General features: G+C 45.9%; 1 protein-coding gene across 5 annotated transcripts in view; it reads left to right on the forward strand.

The window, feature by feature from the left end:
• The window catches only part of PACS1 (phosphofurin acidic cluster sorting protein 1), a 142,741-nt gene that overhangs the window by 111,782 nt on the left and 9,794 nt on the right, over window positions 1-21,165 (forward strand). For all 5 annotated transcript variants that reach the window (XM_034644646.1, XM_034644645.1, XM_011221547.3 and 2 more), the window contains exons 4-18: window positions 606-731; window positions 4,283-4,427; window positions 4,691-4,782; window positions 4,878-4,958; window positions 7,945-8,004; window positions 8,882-9,042; window positions 9,407-9,500; window positions 14,603-14,683; window positions 16,039-16,154; window positions 16,563-16,698; window positions 17,917-18,021; window positions 18,733-18,839; window positions 19,565-19,719; window positions 19,857-19,967; window positions 20,739-20,841. In XM_034644646.1, the coding sequence (XP_034500537.1) occupies window positions 606-731; window positions 4,283-4,427; window positions 4,691-4,782; window positions 4,878-4,958; window positions 7,945-8,004; window positions 8,882-9,042; window positions 9,407-9,500; window positions 14,603-14,683; window positions 16,039-16,154; window positions 16,563-16,698; window positions 17,917-18,021; window positions 18,733-18,839; window positions 19,565-19,719; window positions 19,857-19,967; window positions 20,739-20,841 (1,673 nt within the window). The remainder of the gene's footprint in view (window positions 1-605; window positions 732-4,282; window positions 4,428-4,690; window positions 4,783-4,877; window positions 4,959-7,944; window positions 8,005-8,881; window positions 9,043-9,406; window positions 9,501-14,602; window positions 14,684-16,038; window positions 16,155-16,562; window positions 16,699-17,916; window positions 18,022-18,732; window positions 18,840-19,564; window positions 19,720-19,856; window positions 19,968-20,738; window positions 20,842-21,165) is intronic.

Genomic DNA, 21,165 nt, shown 5'->3' on the forward strand with positions numbered 1-21,165 from the left:
TAGCTGGCCACAGTGAGGATGCTGAGACCCAAGTTCTTTTCCTTTTCCTTGGTTAAGGCTGTTAGCCTACCCATTCTTTCTCAGCCTACTCTCAGCCCCATTACCTCTCCTCCGGAATCTACAGCCCACACCCCAGCTGAATGTTTCCCCTTCAGTCTCTTTCTGCCCCCATGTTGTAATCTCAATTCCTTCCCTTCTCCTCCTTATCCCTCTTTAGTATGTCTCTCTGTCATCATAATCCCAGGGGCCCAAATTGTAGCACATGGAGAAAACACTTGGTCACATCACAAGGAAAAAGGCTCTTTTCTTTTTTCTTTTCTTTTTTCTTTTCTTCTTTTCCTTTCTTTCCTTTTCTTTTCCTTTTTTTAAAGATTTTATTTATTGGAGAGAGAGTGAGAGAGAAAGCATGAGCCAGGGGCGTGGGGTGGAGGGACAGGGAGAGGGACAATCAGACTCCCCCCTGAGCAGGGAGCCGACAAGGGACTCAATCCCAGAGCCCGGGATCATGACCTGAGCCAAAGGCAGGTGCTTAACCGACTGAGCCACCCAGGCACCCCAGGACCCAGTTGCTTATTAACTGTGCTTGACTCTTTTGTACTTGGCAGTATCCTCATTTCCTGAAGCGAGATGCCAATAAGCTACAGATCATGTTGCAAAGGAGAAAGCGCTACAAGAACCGGACCATCCTGGGCTATAAGACCCTGGCTGTGGGACTCATCAACATGGCAGAGGTAAGAGGAACCATCTGTAGCCTTTAAGTAGGAGAGCCCAAGAGAGACACCAGGCCCAGCTAGTGGGGCCCAGCAAATGATTTTCCTAGCCTACCAGCTGGGTGTTTCATTTTATTTTGTAAGTCGGTTCTTTTATTGGAAATTCAGGATATACCTCTTTTATCCAGGTACTTTCTCCCTCATAAAATGTTTTTCTTTAAGTTTAAAAGAAAATTCAAACGTACAGAAAAGTTTTAAGAATAGTATAAAAAATGCCCATATACCGTTCATTTAGATTCTTAAGTGCTAACATATTACCACATTTGCCTTGTTTTCCTCTCTATATGTGAACATTCATGCTTATTATTTTCTTCTCTGAACCACTGAGAGTAAGTTGCAGGCACGATGCCCTATTACACGTTAATACTGCACTATGTTAATTTCCTAAACATAAGAATACTCTCCTGTGTGGTCAGCACCATACCCACTGTAAAGATCAGGACATTAACACTGATACAAGATCACCATCCAACCCACAGTCCCCATTCACATTCTGCCAAGTGTCTCAGTAATGTCCTTTACAGGCCCAGGATTTAATCTAGGATTACGTGTTCATTTAGTTGTTGTGCCTTTTTAGTCTCCTTCAATTTTCAACAGTCCCTCAGATTTTCCTTGTCTTTCATTCCCTTGACATTTTTTTAAGAGCACAGGCTTTAAAAAAAAAAGAAAGTACAGGCTCGTTACCTTATAGAATGTTCCTCAGTTTGGGTTTGTCTGATGTTTTCTGAAAATTAGATTCAGTTTACGCATTTTTGGCCAAATTTCCACAGAAGTAATGCTATGTTCCTCCCAGTACAAGATGGGCAGTGCTCCACGTCGATTTGTTCCATTTCTAGTGAGATTAGCTTTTATTGCTTGGTTAAGATGATGTCTGCCAGGATTTCTAACCTAAATTAATACATTTTTTATATTTACCAATGAAAAAATATTTTATAGAGAGATATTTTGAGACTGTGTAACAACCTTTTCTCTCCTCGTATCTTCACCAGCTAGTTTTAGCATCTATTAATGATTCTTGCCTGAATCAATTATTATTTTGATGCTTCCCAGTGACTTTCTAATCCCATCATTCCTGCTATATACATTAGTTTACTTTCTGTTGTAAGACAGAGCTTTCTCTTCTTCCCCATTTATTGATTGGTTCACTTTTTGTATTAGTTATGGACCTATGGATTCCTGTTTAATTCAGTGGGGTTTAATCTGTAACTGTCATTATTTATTTAGGTGCTCAAATTATCTCAGATTTGGCTTATGAGAGCCCCTCCAAGCTGGTTCCTATATCTTTCTTTTTGTATGTCCCGCCATTCTTTATATATTTCTTTACTTTCTGGTACAAAATATCATCTTGTACTTTCCCTACCCAGCCTTGGAATGAACTGATTCTCTGAAGAGTCCTGATTTCTTTTAGTGGAGAATGGTATTTAGAAACCAACATTTGGGGGCGCCTGGGTGGCACAGCGGTTAGGCGTCTGCCTTCGGCTCAGGGCGTGATCCCGGCGTTATGGGATCAAGCCCCACATCAGGCTCCTCCACTATGAGCCTGCTTCTTCCTCTCCCACTCCCCCTGCTTGTGTTCCCTCTCTTGCTGGCTGTCTCTATCTCTGTCAAATAAATAAATAAAATCTTTAAAAAAAAAAAACAAAACAAAACCAACATTTGGGTACCAGAAGTATTCATTTTCCCAGTTGGGGTGTCATTACTGCTACTCCCTCTCAACAGACAGAGCTAGAAAATACATCTCCATGTGTGTATATGCACTCATACATACATACATACACACATCATGCCTGTGTCCCTGTCTCTGCTTATCTATCTGATCATGAGCTCACATTCCAGTCAATTCCAATGCAACACCATTGGGCTTATCTAGCCTTTCCCCTTTCCGTAGCTCTAATTCCCTCCTCCAAAAGGATGAAAGCAGGTTCCCATTATCTTCAATATGTTTGCTCATTTGTATTGTTCCCTATGTGTCAGGTAAATCATCTCAACCCTGACAAAGGGAAAGAATAAAGGGGCCACAAATCATTTTTCTTTTTATTATTTTTTTTAGCTGAAGCAGTACTTTATTGTGACTACAAAACACCAATTCAACAAAGCATGTAATGTTACATGGGAATTCAAACAAGTGTCTTTTTGAACACATATGTCTGTAGCAAGCCCACCTTTTCAAGTTCTTTTTTTTTTTTTAAGATTTTATTTATTTATTTGACAGAGAGAGAGACAGCCAGCAATAGAGGGAACACAAGCAGGGGGAGTGGGAGAGGAAGAAGCAGGCTCCCAGTGGAGGAGCCTAATGAGGGGCTCAATCCCAGGACTCCAGGATCACACCCTGAGCCGAAGGCAGACGCTTAACGACTGAGCCACCCAGGCGCCCCCACCTTTTCAAGTTCTTAAAAACAAATACTCAAACCAAGAATCAAAGAAAGCATCAGAGCAATTTTTCAAAATTACACATCGGGGCGCCTGACTGACTCAGCGGGTGGAGCATGCAACTCTTGGTCTTGGGGTTATACGTTCAAACCCCACATTGGGTATAGAGATTACTTAAAAATAAAATCTTAAAAAAATTACACCATCAGGAAGGCATATATATATATGTGTGTATATGTGTATATATGTATATATATACATACGTATATGTGTATATATGTGTGTGTGTGTATATATATATGTAAACTGTACTAGTAACAAAGCTTTCTGATCTATAACTTTTGGCAAATTCCTTCAGAAACAAATTAGTATAGATACCAACCATAAAGTGGAAAAATGCTTTCTTCTATGGAAACAAAGAGCCAATTTGAAAGTAAATTTATGCAGAAAATACCATTACCTCCTGTGAAGGAAGCTGAATATGGGTGGAGATCCCCAAGACACAGCAGAGTTTCTTACTTTCCGCCCTGTGCAGAGCTCAGTGACTGCCACACGCCCAGCCCCGTGCAGCCAGCCCACAAATCAGTTTTAACTTATGTCTGCTTTAGTATATTAAATAGGAAAAATTTTGTGACCTTAATAAATAGAATATGTGAGATAGTCCCAGCCCATCTGTCTTTCCTCTTCAGGTTTCGAATTAGTATGAGGGACTGTAGGGACTGAAGTATTATGGACACCACATTTCCCCACCTGTGTCAAGCCCTTCCATTTTCTCAGGTCCTGTAGGAGCTTTTCCTCATTGCCAGACGCAGGTGACCACCATCTGCAGGCTGGCCCCACCCAGCCAGGAGAACTAGTTCTCTGTCAAGGACTAATACTAAAATGTAGTACTAGAGATTAGCCATCATTTTCAGTCTTGAGCCATGATTTTTATTTTTAAGTGCAGGGCCTGACCAGTGGCTGGCACTTCAAGTAAGACCTGAAAGGTAATAGAACAGTAACCTTGGATTTGAAAGATAGTGATAAAGAAAATGTATTAGCACAGTGCCATTCCTATTGGCTTGCACATCCATTTGGACTTATGAAAAGGGACAACTCACCTCCCCTAGTAAGGCATTTGCATTGCTGCCCTGTGGTCTCAGGTGATGCAGCATCCTAATGAAGGGGCCCTGGTGCTTGGCCTGCACAGCAACGTGAAGGATGTCTCCGTGCCTGTGGCAGAAATAAAGATCTACTCTCTGTCGAGCCAGCCTATTGACCATGAAGGAATCAAATCCAAGCTGTCTGGTAAGATGTATGCAGTATCTGGAGGCCCTGTGGGTCAAGAACAAACCCATCACCTGCTCCCCATCCTGGGAAAGCTAAACAAGCAGGGCCTAAAATGTTCCTATGAAAGAGAAGTTTAGAGATCCCTGAGAATAGAATGTGGCCTACAATGGCTGTGGCCCTCTCCTCTACCCCAGCCATATTTCTACCTGACGGGAGCCATGATTCCAGCCAACCAAACTCTTCACATTGCAAAGTTGTCTTACTAAGGTTACTCTTTCCAGATCGTTCTCCTGATATTGACAACTATTCTGAGGAAGAGGAGGAGAGTTTTTCATCAGAACAGGAAGGCAGTGATGATCCATTGCATGGGCAGGTAACTTTCCACAGCCCCTCACATGTAGTGTCTGAGAAATGATTCCAGACCCTCCTGGGATTTCCCAACTTCATTCCATTCACCTACCCCCTTAGGACCTGTTCTATGAAGATGAAGATCTACGGAAAGTAAAGAAGACCCGGAGGAAACTAACCTCAACCTCTGCCATCACAAGGGTGAGCCTCAGAGGTCTGGGGAGTGTTTTAGCTGAGAGTTTTAATTTGGAGGTAGGATGGGAGTGGTATATTGAAACTTCCTGGCGTCTTTTTAAAAATCTGCACATGGAGGTTCTGGAGGTTCTGATAACACCCCTTTATCTCCTCCTCCACCACCCCCCCACCACCTAATTAAGAGTCACTGTTGTAGAGGAGCAGTGTTACTTCCAGAGCGTGTTATATTTTTCAGGTTATCTCAGGATAGATAATAGAAAGCTTGTTTTAGACTTTGGAACAGGTAATGCTTCCTCAAGAAGCAGGATGCCTCAGACATCCCTTGTCCCCTCTCCAGGTGACTACTTCAAATTACGTCCTGCCTACCACATAGACAGACCCAGTCTTCTGTAGGGCTATCACCATTTTTAATTGTTTTAACCCAGAAATAATAGGCTAGTGCTTAGAACTGTGGGTTTGGTAAGGTCTGATAACATTGGGTAGAGTTCCTGCCTTAATGGATCCATAACCTTAGAAGCCAAATGCCTTTGAATTGTGTCTCCTACATAAGATTTCCTCAAGAGTCACTATTTTTGGTGAAATTAGAATGCTGGACTGAGACACTTAATACCTGGATTTCTAGGTTAACTTTGGGTTTTGTTTTTTGTTTTGTTTTGTTTTTAAATTTAATTTTAATTGCAGTATAGTTAACCTATAGTGTTATATTAGTTTCAGGTGTAAAATATAGTAATACAGCAATTCTATACATTACTCAGTGCTCATTGTAAGAAGTATACTTTTAGTCCCCTTCACCTATTTCACCCATCCCCCCACCCACCTCCCTCTGGTAACCACCAGTTTGTTCTCTATAGTTCAGAGTCCGTTTCTTGGTCTAGGTTAAATTTGACTGATTCTGGAGTTCCTGTGCTGAAGTGTGGGAGAGTGTAAAGTGCTAGAAACTCAGTTTCATTTTCCCCCAGACACATCCTGATTGTCTAGTGCAGAATTAGCCTAGGGACCCCAAGAGCAGAGATTCCCATCACCTGCAGGAATGAAATAAATGTAGGCCAGACCTTCCAAATGTGTTGCATCTGAGCCTGGCATTCACAGTGAAACTGCACTGTCATCTCTCCATGCATCCTTAAGTATCACTGGGCTTAAATGTAAATCCTCAAGACTATGGCCTTGATTTCCCTCATTGAATAATGAATGACTAGAGAGCGTGAGAACTGTTCTGTTGTCCTTGGGTATCTAATCCTTGATTGGCACTCCAAAATGGCCTGGGGAAGGCATGTCCCCAGCCTCAGATGTCTTATGCTGTTGTACTCGAAATGGGAAGAGGCTGGAGGATCACTCTGGGTTGTAGCTCCTTATGTTAAATTCTTCTTTCTCCTGCCTCGTAACCACGGAGAGGCCCTGCTTTCTTCCCACAGGGTGCCTCCTGGAATCACCTTTCCCTGTGGTCTCTTATGAAGCATAGCTTCACCCTGTTATATGACCAGAGTTCAGGGCTCCTATTAATATCTTCTCCCTCAAAGGTTGTTCTTTGTTTTCGTTTTTGTTTTTTTAGCTCCAGGCACTTTCCAGTCAGATTACCAGACTTAGTAATGGTTCTTTGGTTTCTGTCTCCTTTTGTACACAGGCATTCTTCTCTCCTTACCAAAAATACTTTGTTCTAGATACACTAATTGATTTCCTGTTTTTTTCCTCTGCTATGGATACCCTTTCCACCTTTGGAAGCCCTGCTTTTTCTTGAAGGCCTGGCTCAGTCTTACTTGCCAGTTAGTCTCTTCCATCCCCAGATGGCAAGTCTGTCATTCAGTCAGGAAGTATTTAGGACCCATCATTGTGCCTGGAGTTAGAGACATAGAGATAAGAAAGGCCTAGTCCGTGCCATCAAGGAGATCGCAGTGTCTGGACACAGACAACATCTAAACCAGCTGTACAACACAGTAGAGTAGGTGCTAGAAGATAGATCTTGATGTAAGGGACACCGATGGTGCTCAGGGGAAAGTGACCGACTCTGGGCAGGAGTGCCAAGAGAGCTTCACAGACCGGATGCCGAGAGATGGGTTTATAAGGATAAATAGAACATCACCAAGTGGATCGGGAGAGAACGTTTAGTCAGGACAGAAGATACCGTATATGAAGGCCCAGAGGTGTACAGCAGCACCGCATTTTTCACAGAACTATAAGCAGTTTCCACCTGAATGGGGGGGTGTGAGGTGTTCAGTGGTGAGGTGAGGCTAGAGACAGGCAGGACAGCCCTCAGACAGACATAGGCTTGATTCTGCAGCTTTCTTCTCTGGGCACTGGGGGCCAATGAAGACCTCTAATTTGGGGAATAACATCATGAGATTTGCATTTGTAATGATCACTGTGGGCTCTGGAGAGAACAAGACTGGAAACTAGCTGGGAGAGTGAGGGTGGGGGAGTGGTGGTTGAAGGCCATTGCAGTGATCCCACAGAGATGTGGGGAAAGAGGCCTGAAGGAAAGCAGTGGTATTACAGATGAAGAAGAGGGTAAAAGTTAGTGAACACTGGGCTATGAGGAGATAGAGGAGGGGAGACACTCTAGGTTCAGAGTCCTGTGATCAGGGGGCTGGTGATAATGGTACCCAGGATGGGAACACAGGGAGAAGGTGATAAATTCTTGGAAATGCTGGGCTTGAGGTGCCTGTGTGGAAATCAGGTGGAAATCATCAAGCACCACCATGGATCTGAAGGATGGATAAAGGGATGAGCTGGAGATGCGTGGGTGGTAGAGGGCCCTAGGGAGGGATGAGACCTACCATCTATGCCCACAGCCCTGGGAACCGCTCCGGCATTAACCATGCGCATGCCTGCTTCCCTGGTGGGTTTTACGTGCCAGGGAGTAGAAGCTGTTTTCCCATCTTCATGACTTCCCACAGTTCTTTACAAAAGTGGGCTCTGGATCACTCTGTTGACTTAAATTGGTCACCATCCACAGGTGGGTATTGTTTGAGAACTTTTGTGCAATTTGTTCCTACAGCAACCTAACATCAAACAGAAGTTTGTGGCCCTCCTGAAGCGGTTTAAAGTTTCAGATGAGGTATGACCCCTTACTCCCGAGGTTGATGGTGAGTAGAAGTCCCTGAGTTTCACCCTCGTTCCTGAAGTTCATTGTTTCCTGCCACTGGGAGTCAAGACTGCAGGACCCCCAAGTGAGAGAATAGCCAAAGAAGGGCTTTAAACTACTTGAAAAGAGAAAGAACGGCTTTCCATGTAGCACCCAAGGATTCATGGTACCTGGAGATGGGGGTAACATGGTTATACTCAACTATTGGTTAATACCACCCTTCTGGTATGGGGCATTAGTAACAAATCCGGTTGTTGTTGTTGAATTTTCCCTCCTATCAAAAGGGGAACATTGTGCACAACGGCCTGTGAGGTAGGAGTGTCTTCAATGATCAGCCGTTAAGTAACCAAGAATTGGCCATTAATAGAGAAGCAATGTCCTCCCTGGGCTCTGACCGGCCTGGTGCCAGTTTTCCCAGGCTTCTCTTCTCAGTGCACTGGAAAAGAGATGGAGAGGAAAATTGTTCAGAGGTTTCTTTGTCCTTCCGTGGGCTCCTCAGGAAAATAGAACCAGCCTGCACAGGGTCACAGTCTTCTGGGTTTTCTTGCACCTGTTCTTTGGCACAGGTACGTTAGCACTTCCGCTTTTCTTCCTCATGCCAGGCCCATAGCCTGGAGCTACTGTAGGGAGGCACTAAAAAAGAAATGTGGTCTCACCACATCCCTGCTCTCAGGATCGGATCACAGAAAGGACACCAAGGTTACTCCGACGAGTGTGAAGCTATGGCCTGTTTCTTAAGGAGGACTAGTTAAAGAGGCCAGTTGGTACCTGTCCAGGAGGAAAGAGTTGCACATCTACCATAGTTGTTAATAGAGGTAACCCCAAACTCAAAGGTTTTTTTCCCCCACAGGTGGGTTTTGGGCTGGAACATGTATCCCGAGAGCAGATACGAGAGGTGGAAGAGGACTTGGATGAACTCTATGATAGTCTGGAGATGTATAATCCCAGCGACAGTGGCCCTGAGATGGAGGAGACGGAGAGCATCCTTAGTACTCCAAAGCCCAAGCTCAAGTGAGCCCAAACCTCCTCTATACATTGGCTCCCTGCATCTCTCCTTCCTAAGCCAGAGCAATCTCCTGGACCCCTCCCTCACTTCCCCTCCGTTATCAGGGTATCTTGGCTCCTCACCCTTGCTGAACCTCCAGCTGTCTGGATAAAGATCACTGTTTTTGCCTCTAGCTGACAAAAGTCCTGATAGTCTGGAGTCCTTTAGTCCAGGTCCTGCTTGTCCACCCTCTGCCATGTCCTTCTTCAGTGGGCGTCTTTCAAGCCCGGGTTGTTGATCTTTCTTGAATACCATCACTACCCAACTCTCCATGAGCTGCTGCTCTGGGCCCTGGTGGCCACTGACCCTGGCTGTGCTTCTTCGCCGCAGGCCCTTCTTTGAGGGGATGTCGCAGTCCAGCTCACAGACGGAGATTGGCAGCCTCAACAGCAAGGGCAGCCTCGGCAAAGACACCACCAGTCCTGTGAGCAAGACCAATGGCTATGGGGGTTGGGGAGAGGGGCCAGGGGAGTGTTGGGGCTTAGCACTCTGGGTACTCTGCTCTTGGCTCATCTTGTGACCCCAGAAGAGCAGTCTCATTTTGTTTCAACCTTGGGTATCCTAATCAGAGTCCTAGCTAGGAACTTAGTTCTCTTATGGGCATGTTGTAGCTATTTCGGTGTCCTTTTTTGGTTGGTTCCTGCCACAACTTGAAGCCTTCCCTCCCAAAACACACAGTACCTTAAATTTCTCCCTCAACATTTGTCACGTGGTTGCTGGGAGTATGGCATCCTGCCAGTGGTAAGTAATTCTGCTTTCCAAGTAGAGGAAGAACGTAAAGGGGCAGGAAGCCCACGGGGTCTGTTCAGAGACACTGCATAGGCTTTATTCATAAAGGGGGCAGTACTTTCAAAGAATTAGGAGTTTAGCAGGCAGGTTTCCATTTTGCTGGTAACCAAGAGGGAAGAGTTGCTGTCTCTTTAGTACCGCAAGAGCCCAGCATCATCCTGGACCACGCTCTGTCCCTGCTTGGGAAAGCTCTCCTAGCAGTGGATCAGAGGTTAGAGACTGGGTTGATGCTGTATCTACTTCAGGCCCTGGGAAGCTGTTCTTCTCCTTATTTACAACTGAGGTGAAAGAGGTGTTGTGCGTGATTTTAGTGTAGTTTATGGTTTGCTGTTGCAAGCCCTGTGTCTTTTCTGTAGATCAAAGAAACTGAATCCTTCAAGTCCTCCTGTTCTTTCCACTCTAATAGAGAGCATACGAAACTCACCTTGCAAATAGGTATTAATTGTGAGGAGATGATATGTGAAGCATGTGAGGCACTCCATCCCCTGAAAAGCACTGTCGTCTATGGAAGGAAGGGCTGCCGCCTGTCCCAGGGGTTCTACAGACCCTGTGGCGGATCATGGGTCCACGCATGGGCTGCCTTACTGCTTGCTGCCAGCAGGTGGGGCTGCCTCCCACCTTATCCCTCTTCCTGGTTAAGACACAGCGGGCGCTGTCTGGCCCTAGGACAGTGGCAGAAAGCGGCATTAGTGAGGAAATATGGGATGGAAAACTGCAGTCCACAAACAGAATCCCAACAAAAGAGAAGCCTGTGGCATGCCACTTACAGACCCTGCACCCTGTGATCCAGAGCTGAGGCCTTACCTTACTATTTATGTGGCTTGTAGCTGCTCTTTCCGGGGGGGTGGGGGGCGGGTAGTGAATGGCCTTGCTGAATCGTCATTGTCCACATGGACAGATCGTTGACCACTACAACCAGATTCCATCTTAAGTATAGATATAAGAGATGACTCTTCTAGAGAGAAACCTGGGACCTGGCCGAAGGAGAACTGTTTCATAGTGTCCTAGGAATGTGGAGCGAGGACACTGTAACAAAATGCAGTTAAATTTTTAACTGACATAATGCCCCAAAACACTAAGCGTAACACTAATATGTAATGAATGCTCAGTAAATGCTAGGGATTGTTATTATTAAATGGATACATTATTTTATACTAATGAAGGTATTTCTGGGTTGATAGAACGTGTCTCCAAGTTCTACTTTAGTCTCAGTTACGTGACTAACATGATTTAAAGGGGAAAATCACTGATGCTCTGAGCCTCAGGTGCCTTAGAGTTGGCATAGCAGCCCAGTTAGCTCAAAAGTCAACTGAGTATCAGTCTTTACAATATGATGGCCTAAGGGTCCCTGTCTATGCAGAGCATTCATTTGGGTCAAGGTGGGACTGGGTTGAGAGCATGTGCTCTGGAGGCAGGCTTCTGAGTTTGAATCTTGACTCCATCATTCCACTGACTGTGTGATCTGGGGCAGTTGCCAGGCCTTCATTTCCTCATCTACAAAGCACCTGTAAGAAGCACACATAAGGCAGTGTGAAGATACAATGAGAGAATGCAGGTCAGTCCTCTAGTGTGGTGCTTGATTGACAGGTGGATGGATTTACTACATGGGAAGCAGGCGATACATGGAAGCTGCAATGGCTCTTCTCATTATAGTGTTAGAACCGTTTCAGTTCTGGTCTTCTGAAGCTGTTAGGATCTAGATGTCTTTTTAGTGAGTCCTTCAAATCCTCGTTCTGTTGGCCAGATTTCAAACTTGCTTTGCTGATTCTCTGTGATATTTCTATTTTGAAGAGCCCCATATGTCTCGATGTGGATGTGGAACTTTGGAATCCTTTAGTATGAAAGGCACTTCGGGAATGACAAAGCAAGCTGTGCTTTTACACAGAGAACTTCCAAATGTATTAGGGAAAAAATACTGAGATGGTGCGTATGTAGGCAGGTGTGCACATGCTACCCAACTTTTATCCTCTCTCTCTGGTTTCCTACTGTTGTTATTTAGTGATTTATTTTTCTTAATCTTCTTTTTTGTTCCCCAAATTTCAGAGGATTCAGTTTATCACTAGAACCAGAAGGAATTTCTGCTGACACAAATTTTTACAGTTGTTGGAGCATCTGGGTGGCTCTGTCAGTTAAGCTTTCGGCTCAGGTCATGATCCCAGGGTCCTAAGATTGAGTCCCACATGGCGCTCCACACTCAGTGTGGAGACTGCTTACGATTCTCTCCCTCCCCCTCTGCCCCTGCCTGCACTTGATCGAGCATGCTCGTTTTCTCTCTCTTTCAAATAAATAATTTTTAAAAATTAGTACAGTTGAATTTTCCCAAGACTATGAGCACACAGTAGCAACATAATTTGGTTTTCCAAGCCGATAACAATAGGCTCTGACAGTGCTTCTGTTAGGGAGGTCAAGAGATGTCGCCTTTCAGCCAAGACTGCCTGCTGCTAAAAGTTATTTCCATTGCACTGTAAATAATGGTGTTAGAGACTAGTACTTCATAAAAATGATAGCCTAAAATACTACCCCACTCTGCTCCTCCCTGCCCCCACAGGAGCATGTACCCCTCCTGCAGCCGCTGGCGTCACCCCGTGGGCACAGTGCTTTGGACTGCTAGCATCTGCCTCCAGTACTACACAATTAGACAGACACAGCTACTGCACAGCTGGTGTTCCAGGGTTCTGGGGTGAGAAAAGCCCTTCGTATTTATAGACATAGAAATTTGGAGAACTGGGAGTTTACTCCTGATGGGATTGTTTGGAACATATAGAAGAGTCAGTAGATAGCCAGCAGGTTCCCTCTAATGCCAATCCAAGTGAAAGTTACTGTAACTTTACCATGGAAACAATTCTGTACCTGTGACAAGCCTTGACAACAGGACATGCCATTTTAAAAACCTCCAGCAAAATGGCGTTATTGCCCCAATTCATTCTCTTTAAATATGTTTAATTCATTTGTCATACTGAGATCCAAAATTGAGTGAAATCATCTTCAGTCTTATTTTTAAGATTTATTAATTTGAGAGAGAGAGCACATCTGCGCGGGGGGGAGGGTGGCATGGAGGGAGGGAGAGAATCTCAAGCAGATTCCCCACTGGGTGTGGAGCTCCACGTAGGGCTCCATCTCACTACCCTGAGATCCTGACCTGAGCTGAAATCAAGAGTCAGACTCTTAACTGACTGAGCCACCCAGGCGCCCCCCTCTTCAGTCTTTTTTTTTTTTTTTAAGATTTTATTTATTTATTTGACAGAGAGAGAGAGACAGCCAGCGAGAGAGGGAACACAGGCAGGGGGAGAGGAAGAAGCAGGCTCCCAGCGGAGGAGCCTGATGTGGGGCTCAATCCCAGGACTCCGGGATCATGCCCTGAGCCGGCAGACGCTTAACGACTGAGCCACCCAGTCGCCCCTCCCCCTCTTCAGTCTTAAATCTGACCAGGACTTTTCCATGATTCTGGACTCTGTTAACATTGGTTATTCATATAAATAATGTGTAATGAACTAGCTGTGTAATCTGAGGCAAACCATCTCAAGACCTGGGGTCACAAGGTCTGGTTAAAGTATGTTGGGTTAATCTTGCAGATGGTTTAGGGCAGTGGTTCTCTATCAGGGGTGATTTTTGCCTCCTTCCCAAGGAACATTTGGCACTGGCAATGACTAGAGACATTTTGATTATCACGCCAGGCAGGGGCAGTGCTGCTGCTGGCATCTAGTGCATAGAGGCCAGGGATGCTGTTTAATGTCCTGCTGCACACAGGACACATCCCCCACAACAAAGAAGGATCTGGCCCAAAGTGTCAACAGGGCTGAGGTGGAGAAACTGTGGTGTAGAATATGACACAGGGCCTACTTTTGTTATGCTTGTTCATTAGTTTGCCAAGTGACCCCTTGAACTTATAAGCCCAATGTTTCTCAGTACTATTTAATTTACTCAGAGAAAGGACTTTGAGTAATTGGGATGTAGTAGGATATCTTTGATCTTTTCCGACTCCCTGATTTCCAAAGAGATTCACTCCTTAGTGAGTGAATACCTTCCCTACATCTAAAACCCACAACCCTCAAATTCTCATGACTTTGACATTGACATCTGCACAGCCAGAAACAATATTAGCAAATATGAAAAATCTAGTCTTATATATCAGTATTTACTAAGCAAATTTTTAATGTTTATGAGAAATGCTAGTAAGAGTTGGAGACGAAGGGAGAAATAATTCACACCTAAATGTCTTAGCGTTGGGTATCTTTTTGCTTAGTATATTAATTTGTTTTGAGGGTTTTCTAGATGTTTCTACCAAGCAAAATAAATTTGGCTACCATGGATGTCTTTAGTCTCAAAGTGAAAGACCCGACCTATAAGAATCTCCTTCTCAGCAGCTTCTGACAAGCAGAAGAGGCCCCAAATGTCCCTCCCAGATGAGGGTATTTACTGCATCCAGAGTCAGAGACCTTATGGATCCCACACAAAGCCATCTAAACTTTGAGCTTCTCTTTTCTGTGACATCTTGTGAGAATCAGAACTGCTAGGTTCTGTATCTCATTGTGTTATTGATTTAATGATGACAAAAATAACTGACCCTTCTGGTACTTAGTTTTCACAAAAACATACTCCTTATAAGATGAAAATTCCAAAGATTTTATGAGGTCTTCAAATTAAGTGGAAGTATTTTAAGGCTCTCAGGGACCTAGAAAACTGGTTAGAATGGTAGTTACTTGGATTGGTGATGACTAATTATTATAATTTTTGCAGATGGAATTGGCTGCTCTAGAAAAAGTCAAATCTACTTGGATTAAAAATCAAGATGACAGCTTGACTGAAACAGACACTCTGGTATGTGCGGCTCAGTCCCCTGTTTAACATAGTTTTTGTACCTTTAGAAATAAAGCCAGAAGACTTTCAGGACCACCCTGGGAATTTTGCCTGTATCTGTGGACCTGTGAATGTCCGTGTTCTCTTTTCTCCTGGAATCCTTACCCATGGAATGTAACCTACCCTGGAGACCAGGTCATTCCCCAAATTAGCAAACCAGAAATGTCCCCATTCTGTTCTTTAATTAGATCTGATTAAATGCTAATTTAGATAACTTCTCACTATCTGTCACCCTTATTTACTTCTGAGAGATGCCAACCAATATCTTCCCCTCAAAAACCATCCCTTCCTCCAGTGTTGCTCTTAAAGTGAGCAGGCAGCCTACACATTAAATTTCCAAGTTATTATTGGTCAAGTCCTTCCCCTAAGGGAAGGGAGCTGCCCAGGAGGGCAGGCCAAGGCCTAGAGAAATGAAATGAATTTCCTGGGGTGCCCAGTTTAGACATTGACTCCACACACATTTACTGGGCAGCTACATGTGCTGAGCAATAAAGATGCAAAGGTGAGAACGTCGTGGTCTCTGCCTTCAAGATGCCACACTCCAGGAGGAAAGTCAAGCTGTGCACATGTGTGCAGAGGCCCTGTGGAGGCTCAGGGAAGAACAGAGTGATTCTGACTGGAGGGGAACATCTGAACTGGGCCTCTCAGAATATGCAGAAGTTCATCCAATGGGACTGGACGCTGGACACGGGGTGGGAGGGAGCAGAGAACTTTACCAAATACTATCTGGGGGTGTACTATGCATTAGCCTCACAGTGAGACCTGGGAGTTGAATGGAATCCAAGGAAGAATTATTTCAGACTTATGTTTCCTATATAAATAATGATGCATTAAAGATCTGGTGTATAACCCAATGTTAGGCTTGATGCAGGTTAATTTAAAACTTTCCACTTGCACGTTATTGTTCACCAGTAATCCAAAAACCCAGCTTCCACTCTTGCCCAACTTTGGTTCATACTGCACTTCCTGATTAAAATGAAATTCCAGTCATGTCACTTCCTGATTAAAATTCTCCTTCCTACCTAAAGAAGCCCGATCATCAGTCCAGGTTTGTGTGTTGACACGTAGTTCATAAATGCAAAGGACAGACTGAATAGCAAGAGACCATACCCAGCACGGTGGGTGTACTCAGTTAAATTAAACAGAAATCTCCCTCATCAGGTGAGCTGGCAGCTATAAAACCATGTGCTTCCAAGGAAAAAAGTGAGTGACTGACTCTCCCTGTGATTGTGATGGGCCCTGTCAGGACCCATGAGGCTCCTGGGTGGTCACTGACAGGGAAGTAACCCTTGCTGTTTCCTTTCCCTCCATGGCAGGAAGTCACTGACCAGGACATGTTTGGAGATGTGAGCACGAGTCTGGTTGTGCCAGAGAAGGTCAAAACTCCCATGAAGTCCAGCAAAACGGATCTCCAAGGTTCTGCTTCCCCCAGGTGCTCAAGATTGGAAAAAAATCTTAAAACATGGGGTAGAATTAAAGAAACCAAGCAGAGGGGTGCCTGGGTGGCTCAGTTGTTAAGCGTCTGCCTTCGGCTCAGGTCGTGATCCCAGCGTTCTGGGATCGAGCCCCGCATCGGGCTCCCTGCTCAGCGGGAAGCCTGCTTCTCCCTCTCCCCCTCCCCCTACTTGTGTTCCCTCTCTCGCTGCCTCTCTCTCTGTCAAATAAGTAAATAAAATGCTTTAAAAAAAAAAAAAGAAAGAAAGGAAGGAAGAAACCAAGCAGATAGTGCAAGGCTGTGACCATACTTAGCAGAGGCTCATGGCCTAGGGAAGAGTGGGACTAGTCATGGCCCTGGGATCACAGGGGCTACTTAACTACCTCCTTTCCACATCTCTGGCAGCAAAATGGATGGGGTGCACACACCCCGGCAGAAGAGGAGCACGCCTCTGAAGGAGCGGCAGCTCTCCAAGCCCCTGAGTGAGAGAACCAACAGCTCTGACAGTGAGCGGTCCCCCGATTTGGGCCACAGCACACAGGTACCCCATCACCCTTCAAGGCTGGGACCCTCTGAGCATCCTTAGACCTTGGCTTCTGTTTTGTCATCTTCCTTGGGTAGTTAGGTAGAGAGAAAAGGAGGAATACTTTGAAATGCCCTGAATAAAAATCTTGAAGACAGATCTAAATCAAAGTCTAACATGTGTTACTTACTACTAGTGTGGGATTGGCTTTGGTGCTGATCTTTGGGGAGCAGAGGAGGGAGCAGGAAACACCAGCATCATCGCAGCCATCAGCCCCAAGTGGCATTTCCACACCTTGTTCGTTCTGCCTCCTCTGCCCCCATCAGATATCATGCTGGAGATTGTGAGGTGAATCAGTTGTTCTAGAGGATAGCAGCCATCAAAATCTCACAGGATGTCTCCCATCGGGGCTCAGATACCTTCAGTACTACTCTGTGCCGGTGATAGTGATTTCAAGCTGGCAAATCAACAATATTAAAATGTTTTGATTGAAAGTCCTAAAAGTAGGCTAGAAGAGAAGCAGAAGAAACCGGACCTCAGGGATTAGGTCCTCTTTCTGAAGGCCAGTGGTATTGGGGGCTTGGGGACGGAACCTTTCTAAACTGATGGACCTCACACAACTACTCTCCCTCTAGAGAACAGCAAACCTGTTCGTTTACCTGATAAATATCACCAAGAGGAAAGTTTGTGTCAGTGTGGCTTCCTGAGTATTACAGAGCTGAAACTGAGCTGGAGACCAGAATAGCCTGCCTGGGGCGAGGTGTCGTCCTTCTTTCTAATCACTGTTCTGACATACCTTTTGTTCCCTGTGACAGCGGGGCTCCCCACACAGCGCTCGCTGCCGCTCTCCTTGATTCTCTCCCCACTGCCCTCATTTTCATTTCTGTGAGCACCTGCTAACTGTTCCCTCCCTCCTCCTTTCTTGGTACTTCATGCTGTATCATTACCCTTTAGGGATGCTGACTGCATTTCTAGCTTCATCTACCCTCCGTCTGTCAGGACAACTGCTATGGCTTTGTTCCTGGCGTCTGAGTGTGTTCTTTAAGGACTGTGCTTAACTCTTTATCCTCATCCTTTCCATTTTGCTCTGACCAGTGGGATACTGAGTCTCCTCCAGAAATTCCTAGCATCTGTTTTCTCTGAATACCCTTGCTCCAAAGATTTTCTACCCTAGTGCCCCCTTCCCTACCCTCAAGCTCCCTGGGGACTGCCTGACAGGTACTCTTATCCCTGCAGATTCCAAGAAAGGTGGTGTATGACCAACTAAATCAGATCCTGGTATCAGATGCAGCCCTCCCAGAAAATGTCATCCTTGTCAACACTGCTGACTGGCAAGGCCAGGTAAAGCATTAAAGATGGCGAGGCTGGGGAGGAGAGGTTCTGGGGAACAAGAGGCAGGACATGGAGAAATAGGAAAATGATCCCCATGTCTCAGGCCCCTCTTCCCTAAACTCAGCCTATAGGTCTGGGCTCTTGTACCACTTTGGTCACTTTCTGGCCTGTAGAACCTCACTAACTTTCTGTACCTCAATTTCCTCATCTGTAGAAAAGCAATCGATTGTACCTTCCTTCCAGGGTTGTTATGTGTGGTTTTCCTGTCAGCATAACAGAATAAAGGTAGCTCGAGAGGTACAGAGTGCTATAAAATGCCAGAGGTGTCCCCTAGTTCCCATGAAGGCAGTTCAGAAGAAGCAGAGCCAATCCCTTCTGGCTCCCAGTCACTGCTGTCCACCCAGTTAGATCCTGGTGCCAGAATCCCTCTTTCCTAGCAGCCCTGTCACCTGGAACATAGCCTACAGAGACAGCATTAGAATCTAAAGATTCCTTAGCCTTCCCACATTTCCTGGATAGCACGTCTACATGGGTGTAGCCCCGCCTTCTCTTCACTGGCAGCCGGAAACCTGACCTCTTCCTTGCCCAGCTTTGGTCTAAAGGACAGAGGACAGGGCTCTGCAACTCTAGCTGGGCCTTGCTGTCTTGGTGCCTGTGGGGGAGCTGCATCCCTGCTTTGTGGCTCACCTGTGTCCCTGCCCTTTCCCTCCTGCCCCCCAGTATGTGGCAGAGCTGCTCCAGGACCAACGGAAGCCTGTCGTGTGCACCTGCTCCACCGTTGAGGTCCAGGCCGTGCTGTCCGCCCTGCTCACCCGTATCCAGCGCTAGTAAGGGCTTACTTATCTCCTGCCCTTTGGGGTTCCCGCTGACCTCATCCTCTCACCCTGACTTCTAAGCAGTGACAGGACTGCCTGGCCTCATCAGACTAAACATCCTCGGTCGCTATGTGTTTGGGCAATGGCAGGCCATGGTGCTCTGACGTCCCTGCTGGCCCCAGAGGCCAGGGCGTGAAAATGTCATTTTCCTGCTCTCCCTGCCTCCTCACCTGGACTCCTTGACCTGCCACATCTTCTTCTTAAACCCAGGATGAAGATGATCAGGGAGAAAGAACCAGGGTTTTACAAAGGCCTTTTACTCTCACCCCTCTAACTGTGCCATGCTGCATGGCATACAGAGTCGGGGCTTTCCCTCCTCGGGACCTCCCCAGAGGGGCCGGGAGTCCCTGCCAATGGGAACAAGAACTTCGGGCCTTCCAGGCATTTGGGCTTATGCCCACTGCTGACCCCTGGCACTAATGCCAGGTTGTCTCCCATTAGCCTAAGCTAATTCTTTCTTCCTTCTAGATAGTTACCTGCCCTCTTTGATCCTGAATTTCTCTCCTAATTCTGAAAGCACTGTAGTTTATTGCTTCTCTGTGTATTATTTTGTTTATTGGCTTATTTTTCCCGTGTGTGTTGTTGAGATCAAGTAAAGCCAGAGCTTGGGGCCCTCCTCTGAGCAGGATGCTGGTGCACCTCCCGGATGTGGTTGTGACTCTTCCCTTGCTCCCCAGCTGCAACTGCAACTCCTCCATGCCAAGGCCGGTGAAGGTGGCAGCAGTGGGAGGCCAGAGTTACCTGAGCTCCATCCTCCGGTTCTTTGTCAAGTCACTGGCCAGCAAGACCTCTGACTGGCTCGGCTACATGCGCTTTCTCATCATTCCCCTCGGTAAAGATGGGGCAGATTTAATTCCTGAAGCAGCATGTTGGGGCTGGGCCCTAGGAAGGGACAGCTAGGGAGACCAAAAGGCCAGGCCCTTTTTCTGTCCCTTAACCAGTTCACCTTCTCTGGTTTCCATCTCTCAGGTTCTCACCCTGTGGCCAAATACTTGGGCTCAGTCGACAGTAGATACAGCAGTACCTTCCTTGATTCTGGCTGGAGAGATCTCTTCAGCCGCTCGGAGCCCCCCGTGTCAGGTAATGGCCCTTTGCAAGGGATTGAGGCAAGATGCCTCCTGGGTCATGGAAAGCCAGTCTTGGCCAGAGGAGAAGGCCAGAAAAGCATACTTCTTTTCCTCCCTATGGCTCTACCACTCCCAATCCCTTTGCATGTTTATTTTTTCAGTAAGTATTAATTAGGAGGAGGCCCATTATGTGCAGCCCTTTTTCACTCTGGATGTTTTTAGTCTCTGCTGTTTGCTCTGCTCCTGTACATCTAGAAATGAGGAGGGTCATGAGGGGGTGATAAGGAGGACATTTCTAGTTGTAGAAATCGAACATGAGAAGCAAGAATAGTTACTAAGCAGTCTGTTGGTAAGCAGATAACACTGTGCCGACCGTGTCTTTACTCTGAAATACAGAGTAAGAGTGGCAGGGCTTAGGGTGAGCTTGAGCTCTGCAAGGCTGAGAAGTAGTAAATGCATCACCAGACCTTGAAGGAAGTGATGGGCAGAGATTGGTGGAGTGGAGGGGTTCCTCTAGATTACGAGATTGGTTTAAGCAAAATAGATGTGATGTGGGACATGATCAGCCTGGGAAAGAGCAGAACTCTGAGGAACTGCAGAGACTGGAAGGGAGAGCTCTTTGGTTCATCATTTCTTATATTCAAAACCCAAGGATCTTTAGAACCTTTCCTCTGTCGCAACTCCTAGGGTCTTCTGATGGGTCTCAAGAAAGGGGATCTCTTTAAGAGGGTTTTCAGCTTTATCTGCTGAAATAGTTGGTAGTTATCTCTTGTCTTTTCTGCAGAGCAACTGGATGTGGTAGGGCGAGTCATGCAGTATGTCAACGGGGCTGGTGTGACACACCAGCTCCCTGTGGCTGAAGCCATGCTGACCTGCAGACACAAGTTGTAAGTTTGACTTCAGGGGATTTCTTGGGAATAGGTTGGGTGGGTTTGATGAATCTTGAGTTTTCTTTGCTTTTCCATATTTTCCTTCTCCCCACTCATTTCCCTTTGTAGGCACCCAAGAGAATATGAGGGACAGAGACAGTTTTTATCCTGCCTCCCATCCAGGCACTCCCCTCCTTGTCCTGGGCCTCCCCACCCAAATGGATACCCCTTTAGTATAAGAGAAGTCCATCCTAGGGGCTGAAAGTCACACATGGTGTAGCATGCAGAATAGGATCTTTGGCCTCCATCTGTGGCTCCTTGTGCCATCCTGAGACGTGGTGG

Source organism: Ailuropoda melanoleuca, chromosome 16, assembly GCF_002007445.2.
Source record: "Ailuropoda melanoleuca isolate Jingjing chromosome 16, ASM200744v2, whole genome shotgun sequence".
NCBI lineage: Eukaryota > Metazoa > Chordata > Mammalia > Carnivora > Ursidae > Ailuropoda > Ailuropoda melanoleuca.